Consider the following 24,896-nt stretch of genomic DNA (forward strand, 5'->3'; position numbering starts at 1 on the left):
TGAGAGGTTTGAGGATGTTGGGTGTTGCCTCATCAGCATTCTCTCCGTCCGTTTTGTCCCCCTCTACGTTCTCCGCCGGCCTCTCTTTCCTCTCCTTGTGGCTGGACTTGCGTCGGTGGCGCCGTCTCCGCTGGTAGCTCTTGGGCACGTGTACGCCGATGTACACAGTGTGGTGACCTGAGGGAGAGGGAGAGGGGGCACAATGCAAAGGACGCAGGTCAGATTAGGACGACTACAATTACTATGCCAAGGAAATAACAGTAATCCTGCCATGCTGGTAATCCGCGTCAAACGGAAGAAATGCACAAAATCAATGAGGATCAGTTGGGTAAGTAAAACTGTGGGATAGACAGGGATGGGTTAGATTTGACASGGGGAGGGTTGGATGTCAAAGAATACATGTAGATGTATGCCTACTGATCGATATGGCTACCTGCCTTTAGGTATGAATTAGGCTGTTACCAAACAAAAGTTATCTGACAAAACAACCTTTGTTTGTCAAGCTGTTTCCCCTTGGGCCAGTCCGACTGGGATCTGTCCTCATCCTGACACATGCTGGGGATGTAAATAAATTTCAACCACTTCCCGTGCAGCAGCTCTGACAGGAAACTGCTAAACATCTCCAGGAAGTCATTTCAGAGAGAGAAAGAAACAGTCCCACAGAGCCAGATGCTCCAGCTCACAGATTTTTGTATCCCAGCCTGGTCAAAGTTCTTTAGGATTGTATACACRATCCTAATGTACACTAATATAGGTATTGGTTACTCTCTGTTATTATCTATCCATAGTCAGTTTAATAACTCTACCTACATGTACATATTATCTCAATTACCTCGACTAACCAGTGCCCCAGCACATTGACTCACATTGACTGAATTATTTKTTGGGTTGTTAGGTTTGTTGGTTAGGTTAGGGCTTGTAAGTAAGCATTTCACTGTAAGATTATGTATTCGGCGCATGTGACAAATAACATTTGATTCGATTTGGTTGGCATGGGTAATCTATAGAAAACAGAACTCACACCTCACTCCCTAGTGCAGGGGTCTCCAACCCTGTTCCTGGAGAGCTACACTCGTCTTATCAACCAGCTAATTATTCGAATCAGATTAGGGTTGATTAGGTTTGGAGTGAAAACCTACTGAATGGTAGCTCTCCAAGAACAGGGCTGGAAAGAACTGCCCTAGTGTGATCTCACACACACATGCTAACATGCTACATACTACATTCTAACATTCTACATGCCTATATGTAGCATTCACAGTGGATTTAGGGAGTCAAGTGAAGACATTTTACAGGCTGCTTTTTAAATGTTGCTTATATATTTTCATCTTATCTGAAAGTAGTATTATGAATATTATATTATAAACTAGGCTTTACGAAGGTCCCTTAAAAATCAGAGCACTGACTACATGGCAGGACAGGCTGTCTTGGGATGTATTAAAAAACGAGCGAAGTTGAGTTCAACCAGGGGTCATCCACCAAAAGGCGAAATCCATTCAAACATACGGTTGGTCGTGACTGAGTAATGTGGCTTTGAGGGATTTCACATTCAGTTTGACTATGGCTTTCTGGCTGTTGATTATTTTCACTGTGTGGCTCCATGTGAGGTGAACTCTGGTTTTGGAGTTTCTTTGAACTGGGGGAAGTTCTAAGACACAATCTCGCAGAAAGGTGAGATAGCTGGCAGATATGGCTGTGTACACACTGCCTATCATAACTTACACTGTGGCATGATTGTCTCTCTGTGTGTGTGTGTGTGTGTGTGTGTGTGTGTGTGTGTGTGTGTGTGTGTGTGTGTGTGTGTGTGTGTTGTGTGTGTGTGTGTGTGTGTGTGTGTGTGTGTGTGTGTGTGTGTGTGTGTGTGTGTGTGTGTGTGTGTGTGTGTGTGTGTGTGTGTGTGTGTGCCATTGGGGAGATTAAAGGAGTAAACATCTTCATGGGGGAGTAGGGCAGGCATTACATCGCTTGATAAACCTGTGTTATGCGCTGCACATCTTTATCTTCAATATTAATCCTCCTATACTTCATCCCGATATTAGTGGGAAAACCACAACAATAGAGAACCAATAGAAGACACAGACCTGGAGAGAGAGTACTACAAATAGGGTAGTGGAGAGTGACAGCTGGCAAAAAAAGGATGACGCAGGAGAGAACGGCGTGGGAAAAGGTGATGGAGAGAGGAAGAGCGAGGAAGGGAGAAGAAGGGAAAATAAGAGGGGTAGACTCGTGGAGTTGGTGGTTGAGAGGCATGAGAGAAGGAGACGTTATATAATAACATTGTAAGGCATCATAGACGTCACAGAGGCTCAGTGCTCTTACCTTCCACTTCCTCCTCGTCACAGACATGCTTGACGAAGGACGCACCTCTGTCCAACACCGCCTCATCCTCCACCCTGCAAAGACAACAACAGGAACACTGTGAGAACAGGGAAATAGATCTAGAACACTTGTAGAACAGGGGAATCAACCTAGAACACTAGTAGAACGGGGGAATAACCCTAGAAAACTTGTAGAAAAGGGAAAAGACCTAGACACTAGTAAACAAGGGAGTAGAACCTAGAACACTAGTAGTAACAGGGGAGTAGACCTAGAACACTAGTATAACAAGGGGAGTAGACCTAGAACACCTAGTAATAACAGGGGAGTAGACCTAGAACACTAGTATAACAAGGGGAGTAGACCTAGAACAACTAGTATAACAGGGGAGTAGACCTAGAACACTAGTATAACAGGGGAGTAGACCTAGAACACTAGTAAACAAGGGAGTAGACCTAGAACACTAGTATAACAGGGGAGTAGACAGAACACTAGTATAACAGGGGAGTAGACCTAGAACACTAGTAATAAACAGGGGAGTAGACCTAGACACTAGTATAACAGGGGAGTAGACCTAGAACACTAGTAAACAGGGGAGTAGAACCTAGAAACACTAGTATAACAGGGGAGTAGACCTAGAACACTAGTATAAACAGGGGAGTAGACCTAGAACACTAGTATAACAGGGGAGTAGACCTAGAACAACTAGTATAACAGGGGAGTAGACCATAGAACACTAGTAATAACAGGGGAGTAGACCTAGAACACTAGTATAACAGGGAGTAGACCTAGAACACTAGTATACAGGGTAGTAGACCTAGAACACTAGTATAACAGGGGAAGTAGACCTAGAACACTAGTATAACAGGGGAGTAGACCTAGAACACTAGTATAACAGGGGATGAAGACCTAGACACGAGTATAACATGGGGGAATAGACCTAGAACGCTTGTAGAAACAGGGGAAATATATCTAGAACTCTTGTAGAACAGGGGATAATAACTAGAACACTTGTAGAACAGGGGAATATAACTAGAACACTTGAAGAACAGGGAATATAACTAGAGCACTTGTAGAACAGGGAATATGACTAGAACACTTTAGAACAGGGGAATATGACTATGAGCACTTGTAGAACAGGGGAATATAACTAGAGCCACTTGTAGAACAGCGGGAATATAACAGACACTTGAAGAACAGGGAATATAACTAGAACACTTGAAGAACAGGGGAATATAACTAGAACACTTGAAGAACAGGGGAATATAACTAGAACACTTGAAGAACAGGGGAATATATCTAGAACACTTGTAGAACAGGGGAATATAACTAGAGCACTTGTAGAACAGGGAATATAACTAGAGCACTTGTAGAACAGGGGAATATAACTAGAGCACTTGAAGAACCAGGGGAATATAACTAGAACACTTGAAAGAACAGGGGAATATAACTAGACACTTGAAGAACAGGGGAATATACTAGAACTTTGTATGAACAGGGGAATATAAAACTAGAACACTTGAAGAACAGGGGAATATAACTAACTACACTTGAAAGAACAGGGGAATATAACTAGAACACCACATGTCTTATTGTTAAGAACAGGGGATGAATATCTAGAACACTTGAAGCAGGATAGGGGAATATAACTAGAGCACTTGTAGAACAGGGGAATATATTCATAGAAGCATCTTGTAGAGACAGGGAATATAACTAGAGCCACTTGTAGAACAGGGGAATATAACAAGAAGCACTTGTAGAACAGGGAATATAACTAGAGCACTTGTAAGAACAGGGGAATATTATATAGACACTGTAAGAAAGCATGCGGAATATAACTGAGCACCTTGTAGTAACAGGGGAATATAACTAGAGCGCACTTGAAGAACAGGGGAATATAACTAAGTCAGCTTGTACTGATCCACTAACAGGGATGGAAATATAAACTAGACACATTGTCAGTAACATGTGGGAAGTGCATAAACCTAGTGTTAGCTTACATTTCGTACGCAACAGCGGGTAATACCGCTATACAGAGCAATAGTAGACAACGGGATATTAACTAAAGAGCACTTGTAGAACAGGGAATCACATTAATAGAGCACTTTTGTAGGACTTCAGCTGGAATAATTAACTAGAGCCCTTGTAGAACACGGCGGACACCTAGGTTATACCTATAAAGCACTTGTAGAACAGTGCCCGAATATATTGTTTCTATAGAGACATACTTTTGTCCAAACCTGGGTGTGAATCTCTATCACAGTATGGCAGCACTTTAGGTATGTAAAATCCACCAGGTGCAAAAACTAAACGTTGACTGAGCTAGTCTATTTCTGCTAAGAAAAAGAGGTGCTGAATATATCTAGAATATATCCCTGTTCTCTTGCCAGAACATGGGGTAACTTAAAAAGATTAAGAACACTTTCCGTCTAGATTCATCTAGGGGAACTTATTAACTAGAGCACTTGTAGAAGCAGGGGAATATAACTATAACACTGCAAGTGTCTAGATATCTTGAAGAACAGGGGAATATCCTGAACTATGATGCACTTGTTAGACCACAGGGGAATATAATCTTAGAACACATTGGTAGATTAGCATGGGTAATATCACACTAGTAAACACTTGTAGAACAGGGGAATATAACTAGAAGAAATATATTACCTTGAGAACAGGGGAACTATCACTCTAGAAACACTTGTTGGTAGACATGGGGACATATAACCTAGAGCATTCTTCAGTAGAAATACAGGGGAGGATAGTTTATACTAAGTGAGTATACACTTGTTAGAACATGGGGAAATAACCTAGAAACACTTGAAGAACAGGGGAATATATTCTATAACACTTGTTAGAACAGGGGAAATATAACTGACACACCTTGTCAGAACAGGGGCATATAACTAGAACACTGTAGAACAGGGGAATATAACACCACGAGCACTGCACTTTCCTTGTATGAAACAGGGGAATATATCTTAGAGCACACACTGAATGAAAGGGAAATAGTACTATGCTAAACACTTGGTATGTAAACAGTAGGTTGCCCAAATAACTACTGGAATATCAATTCGAATGTCAAAAACAGGAGGGGAATTGATTAACTAGAAACTTGAAAAGTTTTAGATAATACATCGGCCTGGAATATAACTATGAACATATACATAAAATAACTTATGAAAGAAAAGAAGGGACCAAATAAATAGAATAGAATCCACTAATTGTAGAACAGAAGGGAATGATAAATTACTCCCTGTTATACCTAGAGCACCAAATTGTAGAGATGCTATCTAAGGTTTATAATCCCCTGTATCTTGGGGGTAACTTACAATGAGGTGGGTTAACCTCTAAAGGCTAATACTTGTATAGCCCCTTAAACAGGGGATCATTATCAATTCAGAAAGAAGGATGCCCTTGCAAAAGAAGTTCTTATAATTGCGCCGGAAATCATAATCTTAGTCATAAAACACCAAGTGCTACTCTATGTTTATAGTAGAATCCCTGTTCTGGGAATAAAATAACTAGAAATAAACTAAACAAGTGCACCTCTAGTTAAAAATATTCCTTGTAGAACACTCTCTAACCAAAGTGTTCTAAGAGTAGAGTGAAAATATTCTCACACTAGACTGTTCTTCAAGTGTTACTAGTTATAGCATCTTGTAGATACCAGGGACATATAACCTAGATCAAAGCACACTGTAGAAAAAAAAACTCTACAAAAATAAAACAACAAAAGAAAAAAAAACTATAAAACACACCCAAACGCAAAAACAAAAAGACAAAAAGAAAAAAAACAGGGGAGGGCGGCAATATCACCACTAGACACACCGGCCCAACCCTTGTACGACCTGAACATGCGATTGAATACTAAAAGTGGGGGGCTTACCTTATACACGAAAGTTTTTTTTTAAAATTCCCCCCTTGTAGATACACGGCCGGGATCCACCCCCCCTCCTCTCCCCACCTTCGCCCATTCTTCCCCCCCCCCGCCTGTTCTCTTCAAGTGTTCTAGTTTATATCCTGTTCTTGTCAAAGTGTCTAAGTTATATTCCCGCTGTTCTTCAAAGTGCTCTAGTTAATTCCTGTCTAGTGTCTAGTCATATTCCCACTACTGTTCACAAAGTGTTCTAGGTCAAATTCCTGTCTACAAGTGCTCTAGTTATATTCCCTGTTCTTCAAGTGTTCTAGTTATATTCCCCTGTCCTACAAGTGTTCTAGTTATAATTCCAACTACTGTTGCAAGCCAAAGCAGTTCTAAAGATATATTCCCCTGTTCTAGATAAGACTTGAAACACACAGGGGAAAAAGCTAGAACACAGCGCTAGCAAATCAGTGTTTCCCAAACCCATCCTCATGACCACCAGCAGCCACTCCACATTTGTTAATTCCAACACAGGTCCGCCTGATTCAATCTATCAAGGGCTTGCTGATAAGTTGACTAGTTCCCTGAATCAGTTGTGCTATACTGATAGGTAAGATATGTGAAAAGGCTGGGTCAGAGTGTCTTGAGGACAGGGTTGGGAAACACCACCCATACTATATATGCACGCATGACTAAGTGTCTGGATGAAGCATCCGCTAAATAGCATATACATTATTATCATTATGATTATTATTATTATATTATGATATATGAGATAGAGAGAGTCTGTGCAGTGAGAGCAGTATGTGTGTCATGAACCTAACATCAGAGGCTCCTCTGAGCAGAGACTCCTGTGGTTATGAGGGTGACACAGACACACATGCCTTACCCCTCCAGCTGGCTTCTTACAGTGATCTGCCCTGGCTGTCGGGATTAGCCTAGCTTTACTTAGAACACTAGTTGAACAGGGGAATAGACCTACAACACGTGTTACACACACACACACACACACACACACACACACACACACACACACACACACACACACACACACACACACACACACACACACACACACACACACACACACACACACACACACACACACACACACACACACACACACAACACACACACACACACACACACACACACACACACACACACACACACACACACACACACAAAGCTTCTTTACTGCAGCTACCTGCACTGAGAGACAAGTTACTAGATCAAAGGCTCAATGTTTATTTACATCAAGACTGTTATGAGCTCCGTTGTGAAATGTATAGTATGATCACACCACCTACCGTCTATTGCGTTTCCAAATGCGTGCAGAGAGAGAAAAAAAAGAACACGAGCAGATCGATTAAACAAGCGAATAGTAGAAAGACTCATTAGATGCCGTGTAAAGGGCCTCGAAACGTGTTCTATGCTTATTTGTTCATTCCAGGGGCGACAAGTGCGTAGAAGGAATAGAAAGAGTCAAATGTGCTGCTGTTCATTCAATGGCAAAGTACTCTATAGCTAACCTCCCCCACTTCTACTGTACCAAACGCATTCACACACACACACATACACACACACACACACACACACACACACACAGTTGTGCATCGTCAGACCTGTCAAACAGTTAGTGTGTCAGAGGGCAGAGGATCCTGCTACTACAACGGAGAGATAGAACATCACTATTCCTCCCATTCACTCTCCATTGCTCATCTTTTTCATGGGACGTCACTGAACCTGGCACGGACTCTGGAACGTCACGTAATGGAGCAAAGTTCTATGTTCCCCTTGTTGGATAGTAACTCTTCAGGTCTCGAGACACAATGCAACTCCATTGCATAGGTCAGATTCGCTTTCACGTTCCCATGACTGACCAGCACAACATGGTGTCTATGAGAGAGTGTGTGGCACTGCTCATACCAGCATGTGTGCTCTGATCTCCCAGGCTGGAAAAGTAATGATTTGCATTTTCTGAGCAGGATTTCCAAACACTTGTTACACAGTGTTAAACCATTTCAGCATGTGTATGCATGCATGTCCTGCCCTTTATCTGTGTCCATGTTAATGTTTCCTATGTGTGTATACTGGTATGCAGGCCTAATTGTGTATTTTGCCTTTAGTCGTACGCCTGACAATGACCATACACCTGCTTCAAACGTGCCAGTCGTAGTAGAGAGAACAAAATAGTCTGTGCTAAAAGCCTGCTGCAGGACAGGTAAGTATCTGGTGTATGAGGAAGTAAGGGCTCGTGTTCAGTTCCCTGTCCCAGAGTCGGATCGCTTTCTGGGGCTACATGGCTTACAAAATCTCCCCTGATCCCCCAGCCAGCCGGCTCTTCCTAGAGCAGGGAGGGCTAGGAATGTGGCTCCTCCAGTCCAGCAGAGACCAGCCAGCTTAGGTGACTTGAGAGACCAGATGTTTAGACCACATGGAGAGCCAGTCTCAGTCAGAACAAGACGGCACAACACAGTTAGAGGAGCAGGAAGGAGATAGTCAAATATTTCCACATTGTGAAGAACTCCCTGCTCCCTCAGACACGAGCTGGGGTGTGAGGTCACCCCGGTGAGAGAGTCTGCACACAATTCTCTCCATCCAGTTTCCAGCTCATCACCAAAGGCAGTGGTCACTTACAGCTACAGCTGTCCCTCGCAAACATTTATCCGTGTTCTTTTCTAGTTCCGTGTGCATTTATGCCCGTGTAAGTAATCCTCCGAATGTTATAAAGTGTACGGTATTATGTTTGTATTATATCGCCACAGCTACACACGTTGTAACTTATAACTTCCACCATTTAAAAGTAGTCAACTGGGTGGGGATTCCTGTGGGCTGGGAATGATCAGGGTTGGGAGTGATCAGCCAATGATCAGAGAGCAATGTCTTCTTCAAATTGGGTTGCCTAGGGTTTGTAAAACCAAAGACTACAGTGATATCCAGGAGCCAAGACCAAGATTTATACGAGGACGTTGATCCCAAGATCCTGACCCAGAGAGTTGAGACTACGACAAGTTAAAGACTAAAATGTACGTGGTCTTGAGCGGTCTCAAGACCAAAACAACTAGATCAAGAGTCCATGGGTCCTTTCTTCAAATGTAAGAAACTCAAGTCGAGTAAACTCGAGTACGGTACAGTAGAGCACAGTAGAGTAGAGTACAATATAGTAGAGTACAGTACAGTAGGGTACATTACAGTACAGTACATTATTGCACATTATAGACATCTTTGTTTTGGCCAAAAAGATGTCAATGTTTGGGCTCTTGAAGGGTTGGAGCCCCACTGCTTTTTCCTGAAGTGTCCACTACCCACATAGTGGTCCTCTAGCTCATTTGGTATAGCATGGCGCATGCAACATTAAAATGGAAATAGCCTTAATCGCACTGCCCGTGCTGCCACAGATACAAGAGGAGACCTCTATATACAGTGCCTTCGGAAAGTATTCAGACCCCTTGACTTTTTCAAAATGTTGTTACGTTACAGCCTTATTCTAAAATGGATTAAAAAAAAAAATAACCTGCAGCAATCTACACACAATACCCCATAATGACAAAGCGAAAACAGTTTTTTTGAAAAACAGAAATAACTTATTTACATACAGTAAGTATTCAGACCCCTTGTTATGAGACTTGAAATTGAGCTCAGGTGCATCCTGTTCCCATTGATCATCTTTGAGATGTTTTTACAACTTCATTAGAGTCCACCTGTGGGAAATTCAATTGATTGGATATGATTTGGAAACCTGTCTATATAAGTTCCAACAGTTGACAGTGCATGTCAGAGCAAAAACCAAGCTATGAGGTCGAAGTAATTGTCCGTAGAGCTCCAAGATAGAATTGTGACGAGGAACAGATCTGGGGAAGGGTACCAAAACATTTCTGCAGCATTGTCCAGTCAGAAGCCACATGACAGCCCGCTTGGAGTTGGCCAAAAGGCACCTAAAGACTCTCAGACCATGAGAAACAAGATTCTCTGGTCTGATGAAACCAAGATTGAACTCTTTGGCCTTAATGCCAAGCATCACGTGTGGAGGAAACCTGGCACTATACCTACGGTGAAGCATGGTGGTGGCAGCATCATGCTGAGGGGATGTTTTTCAGCAGCAGGGACTGGGAGACTAGTCAGGATCGAGGGAAAGATGAACGGAGTAAAGTACAGAGAGATCTGCTCCAGAGTGCTCAAGACCTCAGACTGGGGGGCGAAGGTTCACCTTCCAACAGGACAACGACCCTAAGCACACAGCCAAGACAACACAAGAGTGGTTTCGGGACCAGTCTCTGAATGTCCTTGAGTGGCCCAGCCAGAGCCCGGACTTGTACCCGATCGAACATCTCTGGAGAGACCTGAAAATAGCTTTGCAGCAATGCTCCCCATCCAACCTGACAGAGCTTGAGAGGATCTGCAGAGAAGAATGGGAGAAACTACCCAAATACAGGTGTGCCAAGTTTGTAGCATCAAACGCAAGAAGACTCGAGGCTGTAATCGCTGCTTTTTGAAAAATTAATTAATTGATGAGGGAAAAAAATGTTTAATCCGTTTTTGAAGGACTAACAAAAAGTGGAAAAAGTCAAGGGTTCTGAATACTTTCCGAAGGCACTATTAAGGTCCTGTAAAATTCTATGATTAGACCCATACAAAAATGTTGCGTGCACACATTCCGTACCGGAATGTCCTGTTCTTCCGTACCGGTAAGAATGGCAATCTACTTTCGTCTTCTTCTTCTTCTTCTATGGTATTATGGAGGTCCGTAAACAATCGTTAGAGGTGGATGCCGCCACCTACTGTACGGGTGGTATACTATAGAAAAAATATCCATTGTAGGAAAAGGCAACAAAAAAAAACATCCAACAATATACAAAAATAGATACATAAACAACATCCCACTCCTTCAGTCACATTCCAATTCAAGTCACATCCCTACACAGGCTTAGGGGCCTGTGAGGGTAGAACATCCTTTTACAGGATTTCTTGCAATGCCTCGGCTGTAAACTCAGAGTCCAAAAAAGCATTCTGCTGCACTCACAATGATTTCTTCTTTTGTGCTGTGCAGTTTATGACCATAATAATAAATGATACAAAGTCCGCCTTTTTCACATGTAATATATCAGGATCCATTGATTGCCGAGATAAATTCACTGGTGCAGGCCCAAAAACATTGCGTCTTCAAAGCCACCAGCTCCTTCCACTCTTCTCACTGCCCTGCAGATAGGAGACACGCTAGACAGCCCTTATTCTCGCCACCTCGGGAGCATGTTTGCCACCACAATTGCAGCATCTAACCTCCACTGGCATTCGATACTCTTCCCAATTGCATACACTTGACACATGTCCAAAACTTTTGCATTTATGGCACTGAAGGGGTTTGTGCATGAATAGCCTAACATTACATGAAATAACAACAGTATGGATGAAGTGAATTTCTTCACTCTATCAACCATACGGGTCAGTCGACGGGCACGAACCAATCCACTTACTTCCTCAGGTATTTCATCTGCACACACTTTATGCCCCACCCCAGAGGTAACCCTCTTAGGCACTCTGATTTGAAGATCCATACACAAAACATTCCACTCATATATCTCCTTGAGGCACAATGCACGACTCTACTGCTCTGCGGACGCCACTTCATCCAATGCATCCATGACATTTACGGATCTCCCAGGTTACATTGGTCTAAAACTCTCACTCCGACAAAAAAAATCTTCAGGGGTTTCCTAGTTTCCATCTAGGGCTGTTACAGTGACCATATTACCGCCACAACGGCAGTCACGAGTCATGACGGCAGTCAAATTCCACGTGACTGTTTAGTCATTAGGCTTTTGCAAGCTCTGATTCTGCTGATGGTCATTAGCAGCCGACCAAACTGCCTGGTACTCAGCACTCGTCATGAGAGCCCATGAGCTCATGTTGTGCAGCATTTCTATAGGCAATGCAATTGCGTGAGCAAAACAGAGTTTTGATGGCCTCTGTTAAAAAGAGGAGGATCCCATCAGCTTTCTATAGACTAGGCCTATTATATTTATTTCTCAACTTTCCTAATATTAAGCACATTGCTTCTCTTTACAACAGGAGTATAGCCTATCTGGCTGGCAATAAAATGAACCCCGGGAAAAGCATCCTCCTTTCGCCATTTAAGTGTATAGATGACATGTATTTTTCTTCCCTGCCTCTGTTTTGATACAGGTGCATGATAACAGTCCATTCTAAATCAAAACAAATTTCACACATACATGATTTAGTATATGTAAAGACAAGATTAAATCAAGAATAGTCTGATGGGTGACAATATTAGCCTATCACTTGTGAATGATATATTATCCCTTGTGGATGATGCCCAGCTTGTGGGCACTAAGGCAAAAAATAGCGCATGCCTTTCTTTGTTGTTGTTGACATTTCCAAATCATAGTCGCACACCTCAGGTAGCCTAGTCCATAGGCCTATATGTTTTGATAAGGTTTGCATCACAACTAAAGTGAACAAATAACTTCTTAAAATGAAGCACATTAATCTGCTTTACAACGGGTGTAGAGCCTAACTGGCATACATACGCAGGGCAAGAGTTTCTCGCACAGAATAGAATAGATCAAATTTTTTACTGTGGAAGATAGTAGATTGACATAGGCTAGTGCTTTTGCTGTTCGTTAGGCCTACTCATCTTGTAGAAAAGTAAATGTGGACAGTTCTTACAACATCTTCGATATGCACCTCGGAATATAGGACCTGTATCTTTGTTAACCGCTTAACACAGAATAGCCGCAAGTGTGCACACTCCCTCAAATCATTTGGAGAAAATATCCATTCTATTTTATTCAGCTGTTCAATTGTATTCTTCATACTATAAAATAATATAAAATAATGCCACGTCTGCTAAATGAACTAGTGTAGCCCACAGCCATTTGGCATAGCCAGATCAGGACCTAACATAAGCCAAACTCAGTATGCTATTCTGTTCTTCTCAAAAATACTCAATTTTCTTCATATCATGTTACTTTAGACCTGTCTAAAGTAAATAATGGATTTATTGTGAAGGTGTAGGCTTTATTACATCGATTTTTGGGACTTTTTCAAATGTAGATGTTCTAAAGTCTTGCATCAGTGGCTTGTAGGATATGCATGGAAAACAGGAGATGCTAAATGTGTTTATGTTAATTAACATTCAATTACCGTGAGACCAGCAGGCATTTGCTTGACAATCACCGGCTGACAAAATGTCATAACCGCCACAGTCCTATTACCACCATAAATTTACTTCTCATGTTTCCTTTATTTTTCACCACTGTCACCCACTCATTCTCACTCTCTGTGCTTTCATCTTCAACCGACTCGCCAACAGTTTTAAACAAAACATACATTTCCGCCATCTTCCTTCGAAAGTATCAATCACACGACTTCTCAATCTACTTTCACCCCTGGTTACAACAGGTTGTTATTCGCCAGCTCTACCCCTTCCGGCGTCTTCATGGTAGTCAGCCATTTAAAGCATTACATTGTTCTCCCACGCAGTTTATATTACAGCTAATATCCCAGGAAACAGGGGACATCCTGAGGACATTCGGCAATGTTCCCATTAGTTCCCTTAAGGGTTTCAGCACGACGTTATCCCACTGACGTTCTGAGAACGTTCTAAGAACGTTGCATGATGGCCCCAAGGGTATGTTCTCTGAGAGACCTTTGTGTAGGTCCCATCAATGGTCCCAAGGGATCGTTCTCTGGGGGATCTTTTTATAGTTACAGGTTTGTCATGGCCCACTGAAGGTCCCCTGAACGTTCTTGGGACTTTGTGTCCTGGTCCCCTGGAGGTTTTGTCTAGCTCCCGGTTTATCCCGGGGATGTCCTATAAAACGTCCTCTGGGGTGTCCCTGAGACGAACCGGGAACTAAACAAAGCCTCCAGGGGACCATGCCACAACGTCCTGACCACTTTAGGCAGCCACTTCATGACCTCCCGGAGAGGTCCTAATAACTCGTTATTGTTTGCATTACTCATGTGTATTCCATCAAGATATTATGTATGCGTATTCCCTATAATGTTTACCATTATGTTAATGTGTACATTTCTTCATATTATTATGCGTATTTTTACCACTACGTTCATGAATATCCCAGCTTATTACCATTGTACTACTATGTCACACTACTGTGTTGATGAATCCTTGTACAATTCTAATTGTATTATCATTCCCATCTCGCCTGTAGAAACCACATTATACTACTGTTTTCCCTCATTASTCTTGGATTAAAATGTTCACAGTGAACCAACCGCTTAGAGCAGGGGTGTCAAACTCATTCCACGGAGAGCCTAGTGTCTGCTGGTTTTTATTTTTTCCTTTCAATTAAGGCCTACACAACCAGRTGAGSGGAGTTCCTTACTAATCAGTGACCTTAATTCATCAATCAAGTACAWGGGAGGAGCAAAAACCCGCAGACACTCAGCCCTCCGTGGAACGAGTTTGACACGTGGCTTGGAGTGTCTGTCTGACAGAAGATACAGGGGCTAGGGTCGCACTCCCAGCACACAAGGTATTCTACATACCTGTAACAATGTTCTTAACCTGTAGACTTGGGTCACATCAGTAGAGAGAGTTCACTCATTTTCCATCTCTCTACCCCCCCCTTCATATTATCTCTCTTTTCATGTCTCTGTTCCCCTTCTTATTCTCTCTCCATCTCTATCCCCCCTTTTTATGCTAACATAAACAGACAGATTAAGGCGCGGACAGAACGGTAGGATTGTCAAGCGTCTGCCGGCCCGAGAGCAGTTAGCATCTCTGAACAGAGTGCCATCGTAATTTGTAAACCAAATGCAAACCGACTCTACATGTAGAAACGGGGGGAAATKACGGCYGTCAGTCGCCAACGGCAGGTGGTCCCCATAGCACACCGCGCAATCGGTCTGGTAAGTTCTCCTTTAGACAGTCAGTCAGTGGTTCCGGCCTTGTGGAAGAGTGATGAGTGAAGGCGTTGGTACGGGGATTAGCAGTTTGCTTCCACATGGTTTCCGGGCTCACCAGTGGGGTTGTAACATTAGAGGGTACTGGAGAGGGGCTGTTGTTCATCTGTGGTTTGATGGCAGCAGCTATACATACTKAACATACCTACAGTCCCTAATGTAAGCTATACTTGTTAAATCTACCCAACATATGGGTAATTGGGCACTCTCAGTTTTCAATACAGATCATTGACAGAATGTCAGAACTGTGACCATCCCTCTTTCTCACTGTCCTTAGATTTAAAARATAATATACACGTTAACTTAACAACAATATATAATATAGTCCTGTAGACACATATTCAACAGGTGATTTTTAGTGAAGACAAATGTGGTATTTCACATTCGACTTCCTTAATTCGAGCACCTTGGACAGCAAGGTACGCTAGCAAATGCTTATTTTCTCCCTTTTCACTGCCCCGGGCTGGAATAACACTGCTACACAGTTTGAAAAAGAAATAATAAACAAAGACAGGAAGGATACAACTTGTTCCTGAGATAGATAGCACCAGCTAGCAGCTCATCTGCATTTCCCCAGCGGAGGGACAGCCTTATCACTCCATTATCTGGCCTTCAGATATGATTGGGGTCAGGCCATAACCATAAAGTTGAAGCAACGCTGCCAACATCAAACACACAGGGGAGAGGCGTGGCCTGGGGGCCTGGCATTAGGCAAAGCTTGGACTCAGACTCTCATGTACCCTCCTTTGGTTTTTCATTCTTAAAGGAAAGAATGGAGGAAAGAATGGGAAAAGGTTTAGTTACCACAGAGTTGTGTTTTGAGCGGGATCAAAGCAGCCTTGAGTTTCATTGTGTTTCTTTGTGAGGTAAAGGAGGGATTGAAATGGGGGGGGGGGGTGTTGTACTATACTCCACCTCTCACCATTATCTTCTTGGTTCTTCTTCTTCTGTCTTTCCAGGACAGCCTATGTGCCTTCCTGGTGCGAACAGTTACAGAGTCATATCTGTCACACAGAGGACAGGCCATGGCCTCAGTCAATCCCTCCAAGATACTACGTGCCTTCGAGGCGAACAGCTACAGAGAATCATCTCATATTTGTCGGAGCCGGCCATAGCTTCAGTCAGCCAGCCAGTCAGTAAGTCAGCCAGTCAATCTCTCAAGTCCCTGGGGTGTCATTGGTGATATGACAAGGCCAGCTCTTCCTCTGAGGCTGTGAAGCTCTGTTTAAGGACAGAGAGAAATGTCTGTGCGGACAGCTGCAGGCACATAGGGAGAGTGAACTTTGGGGTGGCTTTGGGGTGTACAGGGTCAGAGGTCATTCCTATTCATATTAACTAAAAGGAGTAGGGAGTTGTGGTTGGTGGTTTAAGGGGTTTCTGAGACACAGACAGCCAAACAGGCAGAGGTAATTRTAAGGCTGGCATAATTCAAGTTTTCAATATTTAGAGAGTTAAATTAGCCAGCTTTACAATTACCTCTGCTGAATGGTGTCAGCTATTTTTTTTTTTATCTACTATTCTTTTGAACTTAAGAACATGCATTTGCGTATTTAGAGTACTATATAAAGTAGAGAACATTGAACAGAACAAGGCTATGTCAATAACTCAATGTTGACAAAAATGCAGGTTGAACCTTATAGTCCCAAGCTGCTAATTATTTTGCCAATTTCCCTGGAAAAAGTGAAGAGTGAATGAAGTTTACAGTGGCTTCCTTTCATTATTTTACAAAGCCTTACTATTACATTGTTGTAATATAGCATATTGGAAGGACATCAGAAACGTGATATGGAAGTACTGGCTGATAGTGCCCTTCCCCAGTCTATGATCTTCCAGAGAGACGGGGACAAAACCTTTAGCCGATCCACTCACGTAGCATTTAGCGTAGCTTTTACCATAGCCCTCTCGAGTAGCATTTAGCGTAGCATTCACCAGGTTAGCCTTCAGAGGGGGTGAAGGGGTGAGGCCAGGGAGGGGGAGTGCAGCCAGGTCAAGTAACAGAGTGATAGGGCCTTCATTCTAGCCTTGCCCAAAATGGGAAAAGAAAGAGAGAGAGCGAGAGCGAGAGAGAGAAAGCAGGGTCATGTTGCAGGCTCAATGCTGGGGATGGATGAAGGTGGATAACGCTCCTACCACACTAGGGGCCCCATACGCCACCCAGGACAGAAGCCAGATAATCAGCCCTTGATGAGGTTTCTGAAAGTGAGGGCCTTATGAGGAATGCACAGCACAGGACCGGAGGTAAACCCACAACAGGGGCGCAGGGCTAGACGTACACACACCAGGGGGGTGAAAAATATCTTCGGGGGGTGAAAAATATCTTCAGGATATCTTTTCCCCCCCCACTATTAGTGACACAATATTCTATACTCTATTTCTCTATACCAGCCTCATGGTATGTAGTGTTTGTGGTCTCCATGTACATAGGGCCACAGCAGTGTACAAGAGGTTACCACTGGGGCATTTGGCCTAACACTAGTTTTCACGCCTTGGTGTTGAGCTGATTTTTGTGTCAGGTGTAAGGTCAGCAAAGCTGTGGTTTTGGCTTGTCTCTTCAGGACTGGCTTCATTCCATACAACGGTTTTGCTAGTGACTCACCTCATTATTAGGAGATAGTATGTCTAAGATCCAATGTTGGAGGGGATCAGTTTGAGCAAGGCAAGAGGAGCAGAGTAGCTCATCGGGATCACATAATGAGTAGCTATTTGGGCTGCATGGTGATATATAGACCAGTGATTTTGCACAGTCCGACTCGACTGCTATGTAGCTAGTCAATCACAAACATACATTATGTCTTCCTCATATAACTGCCTGAGTCTGGGTGAATTATATTAGGTTTACACATGATTAAGAACGTTTTTACTCTATGATAGATTCAAGAGAGGTATCAGAAATGACCAGCGACTAGACAATTTACTGTAATGTAAAGCTGCGAAATTCTCGTGCGCCACCTCCGGAGGTCGCGGTCGAACTTGCGAGTCCACCCTCTCTGAGAAGTCGGATGTAAACAGAATTGTCTCTTCAAACGTAATTCTCCTACAGTAAAAAATCTTAATAGCAGAGCAATGTATTTGCATATTTTACACTTTATTATATTATTTGTCTGCAGTCTGTGATCACTAGCCTAAGCTATATGCTGCTGYGAGTGCTCAGGTGTCGAATGCATGGAATTGCGGTTATTCAAAAATAAAAAAAATATGTTTAAATATAGCCCATCCAATCAATTTTGAGAGCTGTTTGGCAAATGTATGTGTTTTAGAAACCTTATAATCTGCTGTTTCTGACATATTTTAGGAATAAAAGTCGCTTTTTGGTATGCTCGGTTCCTTGGTTTTATACACGTGGTATGYGGTTGTGAGTCCGGTTGGACGTAATGCAAAATTCTCTAAAACTACATTGGAGGTGGCTTTTGGCAGAGAAATGAACGTTCAATTCTATGGCAACAGCTCTGGTGGACATTCCTGCTGCCAGCATGCCATTTGCACACTCCCTCAAAACTTGAGACATCTGTGGCATTGTGTTGTGTGACAAAACTGCACATTTTAGAGTGGCCGGCACAAGGTGCACCTGTGTAACGATCATGCTGTTTAATCAGCTTCTTGATTTGCCACACCTGTCAGGTGGATGGATTATCTTGGCAAAGGATAAATGCTCACAAAGAGGGATGTGAACAAATTTGTGCACAGGATGAGAGAAATAAGCTTTATTTTGCGTATGGAATATTTCTTGAATCTTTTATTTTATCTCAAAAAGCATGGGACCAACACTTTACATGTTCCATTTATATTTTTGTTCAGTGTATTTCAGACAATTTTGGTCTTTAATATATGGCAGACAAACAAGTTCCCTAACTTCTTTCCCTTTCACTTGCCTCCTTCATTTTTGCGGTAATGTTACAATCACTTGTTTACAACTTTGAATAGCTGCATGTATGACATAACTCCACCATTCCTATTCATAATATAATTCATGACTATATTACCTTTTTTTCATGAAGATTAGAAAAAAATCAATCAGTATATTTGAGTTTAAACATAATATTTGTTGTAATATGTGTTCTGTCTTTTCTGGAATATAAATGATTTATTGTAACTAGCTTTGTATGGTTGTTTAAGAAAGGGTGATACTTTGACAGGTATTTACTTTTCCATGGTTGCAGGATCTTATCTATTTTTTTACAGAAATTTGTTGTGGTCAATTAACTTATATCTTTAGGGATATGAATACCAAATATGTCTACTTCACCATCAGCCCATTTTATTGGTAAACTACATGGTAATGTAAAGGTTGTGTATTTTAACRATCCAATACGTAATATGGTACACTAATCATAACTTGGTTTTAGTCCAGAGGGACAAGAGAAGTAATCTAGATCTTCAATGAGACCGTGCATGGATCCAGATTGCAGACTRAAGAGGAAACTTGAGTCATCGGCATACATTGACACTTTTATTTTTCAACCCAGGGTTTATTACTCCTTGATGTTCCGTTCCCTTCTTTGTCAATTACACACGGCACTGTTCATCAGTCTCTTCATTCAGAAGACAATAGATACTATTGTCACCCATCAGACTATTGTCAATTTAATCATTTCTTTAGGCTACATCTATTATTACATGTSTGAAATTAGTTTCAATATAAATTAKGTGTAGTTTCGATGGGACATCGTCAGATCGGTAGCTATCTGCCGGGTGAAGGAAGGRCAGGGGGGAAAATGATATGTCCTCATAAAACTGCTTATAACAAAAMCTCTGTTTGTGATATGGAAATTCKAACGTCAGTGTGTTAAATTGATTTATTTAGGAAAAGTCAAGGTCGGAAGGGGAGATGACTTTAAATTTTAGCTGCGGAGCAAGAATGTTTAGTCGCCAAGCCCCCGAACCCTCTCTCGGCACATGCCTTTCCATTGTTTATGTAAAAATAAAASTTTATGTACATAGTATGCAAATTRAAATCTCATTGCGATACCTCTGCTTCAACTCTCTTCAATCTGAATAGGCTGTCGATACACCAGAGGGCAAAATCTCTCCACCAAGGACTTATTTCACCACAGAGTGTTAAAGTACAATCTTATCTTATCTACTACCAACAGACCTCTTTGCTAACTATACCTCTCAGCATATAGGTGACCTCTCTCTTGGGCTAGCCCAGATTAGTGTGTCAGTGCGTGAGGATGTGGGATCAGCAGGCCAGGGCCATAGGATCAGAAATCAYCCCTGGACCCAGGCTCCTTACAGCATGACTCATTAAATCCCAATCCCACCACACTGTTCCTGGTCAGGTCCTCCACCCCGAAGAAGGTCCTTAAGCCTAGCCTCTGGCTGGGGGTTTAACCTTAATACAGTGTTGGCACAGAGCTAGTTACAAGGCTAATAACAGAAAGATAGTGACAGAGAGCTAGCTTCTCAGGGCTAGCAACACACTGTTGTGTCCTTTGGAGGGTATGCTTGGTCTGGGCATGCGCGGTTTTTTGTAGTCTTGTTTGATTGGCATTCAACTTTGCATTCACTCTTACCTGCTTAATCAAGGCATAGGCCTTCATCCCTGGTTCAGGGTGAAGTACTTTCCCCACCCGCGTTTCCCTAGCTCTCTCACATGTTAAGGTGGCTGTTTTTGCAGTGTGCTTGGAAAATGATCTTTGGGAAACTTGCTATCGGCTCTAAAGGATTGTGTAAACAGTGGCTGTATCTTTCCTAGTGACTGTGCACTTTTAAGTCTTAAGTCACTTTGGAATTTCCTCTAACAATACCTGTACAGGTGTGACGCCACTTGAAAGAAAAGAACAAGGAAGTAAGAGATGATTTCAAAAATCTAACCAGCATGTGCCATGCAGTCTGTAAAGTGTCTATCACTGGTTTCCTGTATGTTTTCTCTGAAGCAGAAAAAAGAGGAAACAATACACTGATAGACGGTAAATAGATGACGAACATAGACAAAGAACAAAGAACGAGGAATCAATTCTTTTTCATAAAGGTTCTTAGTGGGCAACTTCAGATTAAAGGTGTGGCCAGAACTTTAAAAAATGTGTTTCCTTGTTAAACTATGAAGCAATGAATGCACATTGAATGTGTGTGGAAATTATTCAGAAGGAGATCACAAATATATCCAAAGGTTCTCTCTGCTTTCTTTTTCAATGCATTTGACCAGCTGATCTGTCTGCCACCCCCCCCCCCCCCCCAGTTACTGTCCCCCCAGTTACTGCTTCTGACATATACCAGAATAAATCTACAGAATGAATGGATTACATACTCTGTACAAATAACTGCGCAAAATAGTACAATGCCATCTGGAGGATTAGATATGAGGAGAATGAGTGGAGTGTAACAACCTATACAACCCAAACAGACAAACTTTCCACGTGGTTGCATGTTCCTGAGAAGCAAGCACAATTGSTTGGGCATGCGTTTACAACAGAGGCCACACAGACTGAAGGAGAGTTAAAGGAGGAGTGCCACATGCTTTGTGGTGTTGTCTTATATACAGACATGTTTGTATTCGTGTATTATTTTACCCCGACGAGCGAGAACACTTGGCTCTAGTGTTTTTTTTTTAGACGCGTCCTATCTAATTGATTGCGACAGGATCTCGGGAAAAAGATTACCGTGCCCTCTCAAGCCGTCTCGAAGAAGCAACCGTAACAGGCGGCTTATCCAGACCTCATTTGCTTAGCCTATAAGATCCGTTAGCTATAAGAACAAATGTAGTGTGCTAAATAGTTAACACGTTGTTAATTCTCTTTACCACAAAGCTGAACATCCTTCCTCGAAAGGTGTTGTAATTTACACGTTAAGTCGTTTCCCCCTGCTTTTAAAATAGATTTCTCAAAAAGGTACACAATGCCATGCCAGATTCAATGCAATGACAGAAAGATTTTCCATGATGGAACACTTTTGGCGACAAAAGGTCTATGCGTAATTACGCTTAGATTCCAGAAAAATGGATATAGCGTATGTTGAAATGGGAACTCTATCCAAGTCGTAGTATTAGGAACATCTGCTACTCAGTAGTAACGTGAAAATAAATGACCCCACTTCTGACTGGGGCAATATTTGAAGCGCAACATGCCCAGCCCCAACAGACATCAACAGCCCCACTATATAGTGGACAATTCAAGTCCCAATTTTGGATAGGCTATGGTCATTGTAAAATAACTTTTTTTCAGATTTAAAACTGGTTCATACTCACTTGTTTTTATCTGTGCTCATTCTGCCGGAGTTTTATGTCCAGCTTTTAGTCAGGGATGACTCCAGGGGCGCGCTGAAGCCGACGTCCCAGTTTTCTTGTTCAATAAAATCAAGAAAGTTGTTGATGAGTCTCAAACAACGAAATAACTTTGCAACACGGGTCTTACTCCATAGAGCAACTCTCCCGTTTTTGAGAAGTAGACTATTAAATCTCCAAGAGGAGTAGCCTAATATCGTCTAGAAATGCTTATAGTGAAACTATCTGGCAGTAATCAATGTTATTTCGCCGGTTCTACAAACTATATAGAAACTTGAGTTTCAGATTATTCATACCGCGATATRTTCTATCACAGCATTCTAAGTAAATCTTCGAGTTTTCGCGGTCGTTGTGTATTTCGCTGCGCGCGTCTGAAGAAGATCTCCGAGCGCGGAGTGTCTTTTTCAATTTTTAAAGTTCCAGCCCTCTTTCAACGTCACGCCACAAGTGGGAGGTAGAGGTAAAAAAATAAAAAAAAGTCTGAGAAATAATTAATGTCAGCAGCACGGTGTAGRAAAAAATTCAAGGTGAAACTGACTTGTACCTGTTTACTTTCTACACTAACAGGGGTTCTTTAATAAGAGTCTCACAATGCCTCGAAGAACCTGACTAGTAGGTAATATAGCGCATAACATAGTGGTCAGAATTATGACCAGCTAGCCTTATGGTTGTCAGAAAAATATGTCATATTCATGTCAGTAAAAATAAGTTTGAAAAAAACGTCTTTATTCAACAAGTTTGTGACTAGATTAAGACATCATAAAATGATGTCATACTGACGTCTTTTCAACCAGGTTTTGCCCGCTAGGTTAGGGTTCTTGCAAAATTAAGGGTTCAACAAGGGTTCTTCTAAGATTATCAAAGTTCTTCAAAGAACCTTCGAGTTCTTGGCACTGAAAATTGCCCCAAAAAAGTTATTCCAAGAACCCCATAGGAGATTGGGTTCATTGAGGAACCCCTTTAGTTCCTCCTGCCAAACAGAAAAATGTGGATTTGAATTTGAGAAGACAGCAGGTGCAGGCACATAACTGAAAAATTGAAAGCTCACCTCAAGTAGAGGTAAGGGTTCTCCCTTGAATGATCTAAATTCATAATGTTTTATGGTGATACCATCTATCTTTTCATATTTGTGCAAACGGCTGTGTTGTTTGACACTCTCCTATTTAAAATGATTTCTAAACAAGAAAATGGACAACTCAATGGCTGTCAATCAACAAAGAGGTAAGAATATGTAAGAATATGTTAAAGGATTTACCCGCATTGGGCGCAAATGACTGAACTTGCTAACTTATTTGTGTCTGTCTGTGTCTGCAGGTATACGGACAAGGAGGCACACAAAGGTATGTACAATTGTTATTGGCTCATCTCATAATGTTATGCAGATCGCAAGTGTCATCTCATTTTAATCAATGGTTTCTCTAAAATCTTATAGGACTCAGTCACAACAGCCATCTTCCTCCTCCCTGACCTCTTCAATGAAGATCCCAGAGGCCCCTACATTATAAACAAGGTATGTGTATGAAAACCGTTGTCAAATGTGACGTTTTTTCATTCATATTTACCACAAAAACCAAGGTATGAAWACTGTTCTGTAATTTTTTGTATTTACAGACTTCACCCTCCTTATACCTCTGATGACTATAACAGGAAACCTATGCGATCACCATGCACTGCAAAATCATTCTGGCTATGGATAGCCTAGAGAGGACATCAACATGCCAGAGGATATATTCATTGGACTTGGGGCTTTGTTGGGAGTTTACCTCATATTTAGATTTTTGAATTCTGCTTTGCCACTAAAATCATAATAAACATTGAGAACTAAAAGATTGTGTTATTGCACCAAATGGAACCTTCAAACTGCCTGCACTCAAAGCTCATCTATACACTGAGTGTACCAAACATTAGGAACACCTTTCTAATATTGAGTTGCAAACCCCAATTTGCCCTCAGAACAGCCACAATTCGTCGGGGCATGAACTCTACAAGGTGTCAAAAGCGTTCCACAGGGATGCTGGCCCATGTTGACCTCAATGCTTCCCACAGTTGTGTCAAGTTGGCTGGATGTCCTTTGGGTGGTGGACCATTCTTGATACACACGGGAAACTGTTGAATGTGAACAACCCAGCAGCGTTGCAGTTCTGGACAAACCGGTGCGCCTGGCACCTACTGCCATACCCTGTTCAAAGGCACTTAAATCTTTTGTCTTGCACATTCACCCTCTGAATGGCACACATACTCAATCCGTGTCTTCTCTCCTTCATCTACACTGATTGAAATGGATTTAACAAGTGACATCAATAAGAGATCMCAGCTTTCACCTGGTCAGTCTATGTCATGGAAAGAGCAGGTGTTCTTAATATTTTGTACACTCTGTGTTTTTATGCACATGAAAGGTCTATTTTACAGGTAGGCAACTGGGGTAATTAGCTCCCCCTAAGAACAATGTCTAATTGCTGACACAAAAAAAGCAACATTTGGAAAAACATTGGTGTAACGGCTTTCTTCCAGGGGTGAAGGAGAGGACCAAAGTGCAGCGCGGTTAGTGTT

General features: G+C 42.0%; 1 protein-coding gene and 1 long non-coding RNA gene across 3 annotated transcripts in view; one reads left to right on the forward strand and one right to left on the reverse strand.

Moving 5' to 3' along the window:
• Positions 1 to 22,733, reverse strand: part of LOC111963823 (electrogenic sodium bicarbonate cotransporter 1) — an 81,423-nt gene extending 58,690 nt beyond the window's left edge. For both annotated transcript variants that reach the window (XM_023987368.2, XM_070443537.1), the window contains exons 1-3: positions 22,311 to 22,733; positions 2,320 to 2,393; positions 1 to 177 (exon numbers count right to left, since the gene is read on the reverse strand). In XM_023987368.2, coding sequence (XP_023843136.1) covers positions 1 to 177; positions 2,320 to 2,393; positions 22,311 to 22,330 — 271 coding nt within the window. In that variant the 5' untranslated portion in view covers positions 22,331 to 22,733. The remainder of the gene's footprint in view (positions 178 to 2,319; positions 2,394 to 22,310) is intronic.
• LOC111963824 (uncharacterized) lies at positions 173 to 24,134 on the forward strand. The gene is made up of 4 exons (XR_002877300.2): positions 173 to 328; positions 23,661 to 23,686; positions 23,779 to 23,856; positions 23,958 to 24,134. It is a non-coding gene; the product is annotated as an uncharacterized lncRNA (long non-coding RNA).
• The last annotated feature ends 762 nt before the right edge of the window (positions 24,135 to 24,896 follow it).

This window comes from Salvelinus sp. IW2-2015, linkage group LG5 (assembly GCF_002910315.2).
Source record: "Salvelinus sp. IW2-2015 linkage group LG5, ASM291031v2, whole genome shotgun sequence".
In the NCBI taxonomy this organism is placed as follows: domain Eukaryota; kingdom Metazoa; phylum Chordata; class Actinopteri; order Salmoniformes; family Salmonidae; genus Salvelinus; species Salvelinus sp. IW2-2015.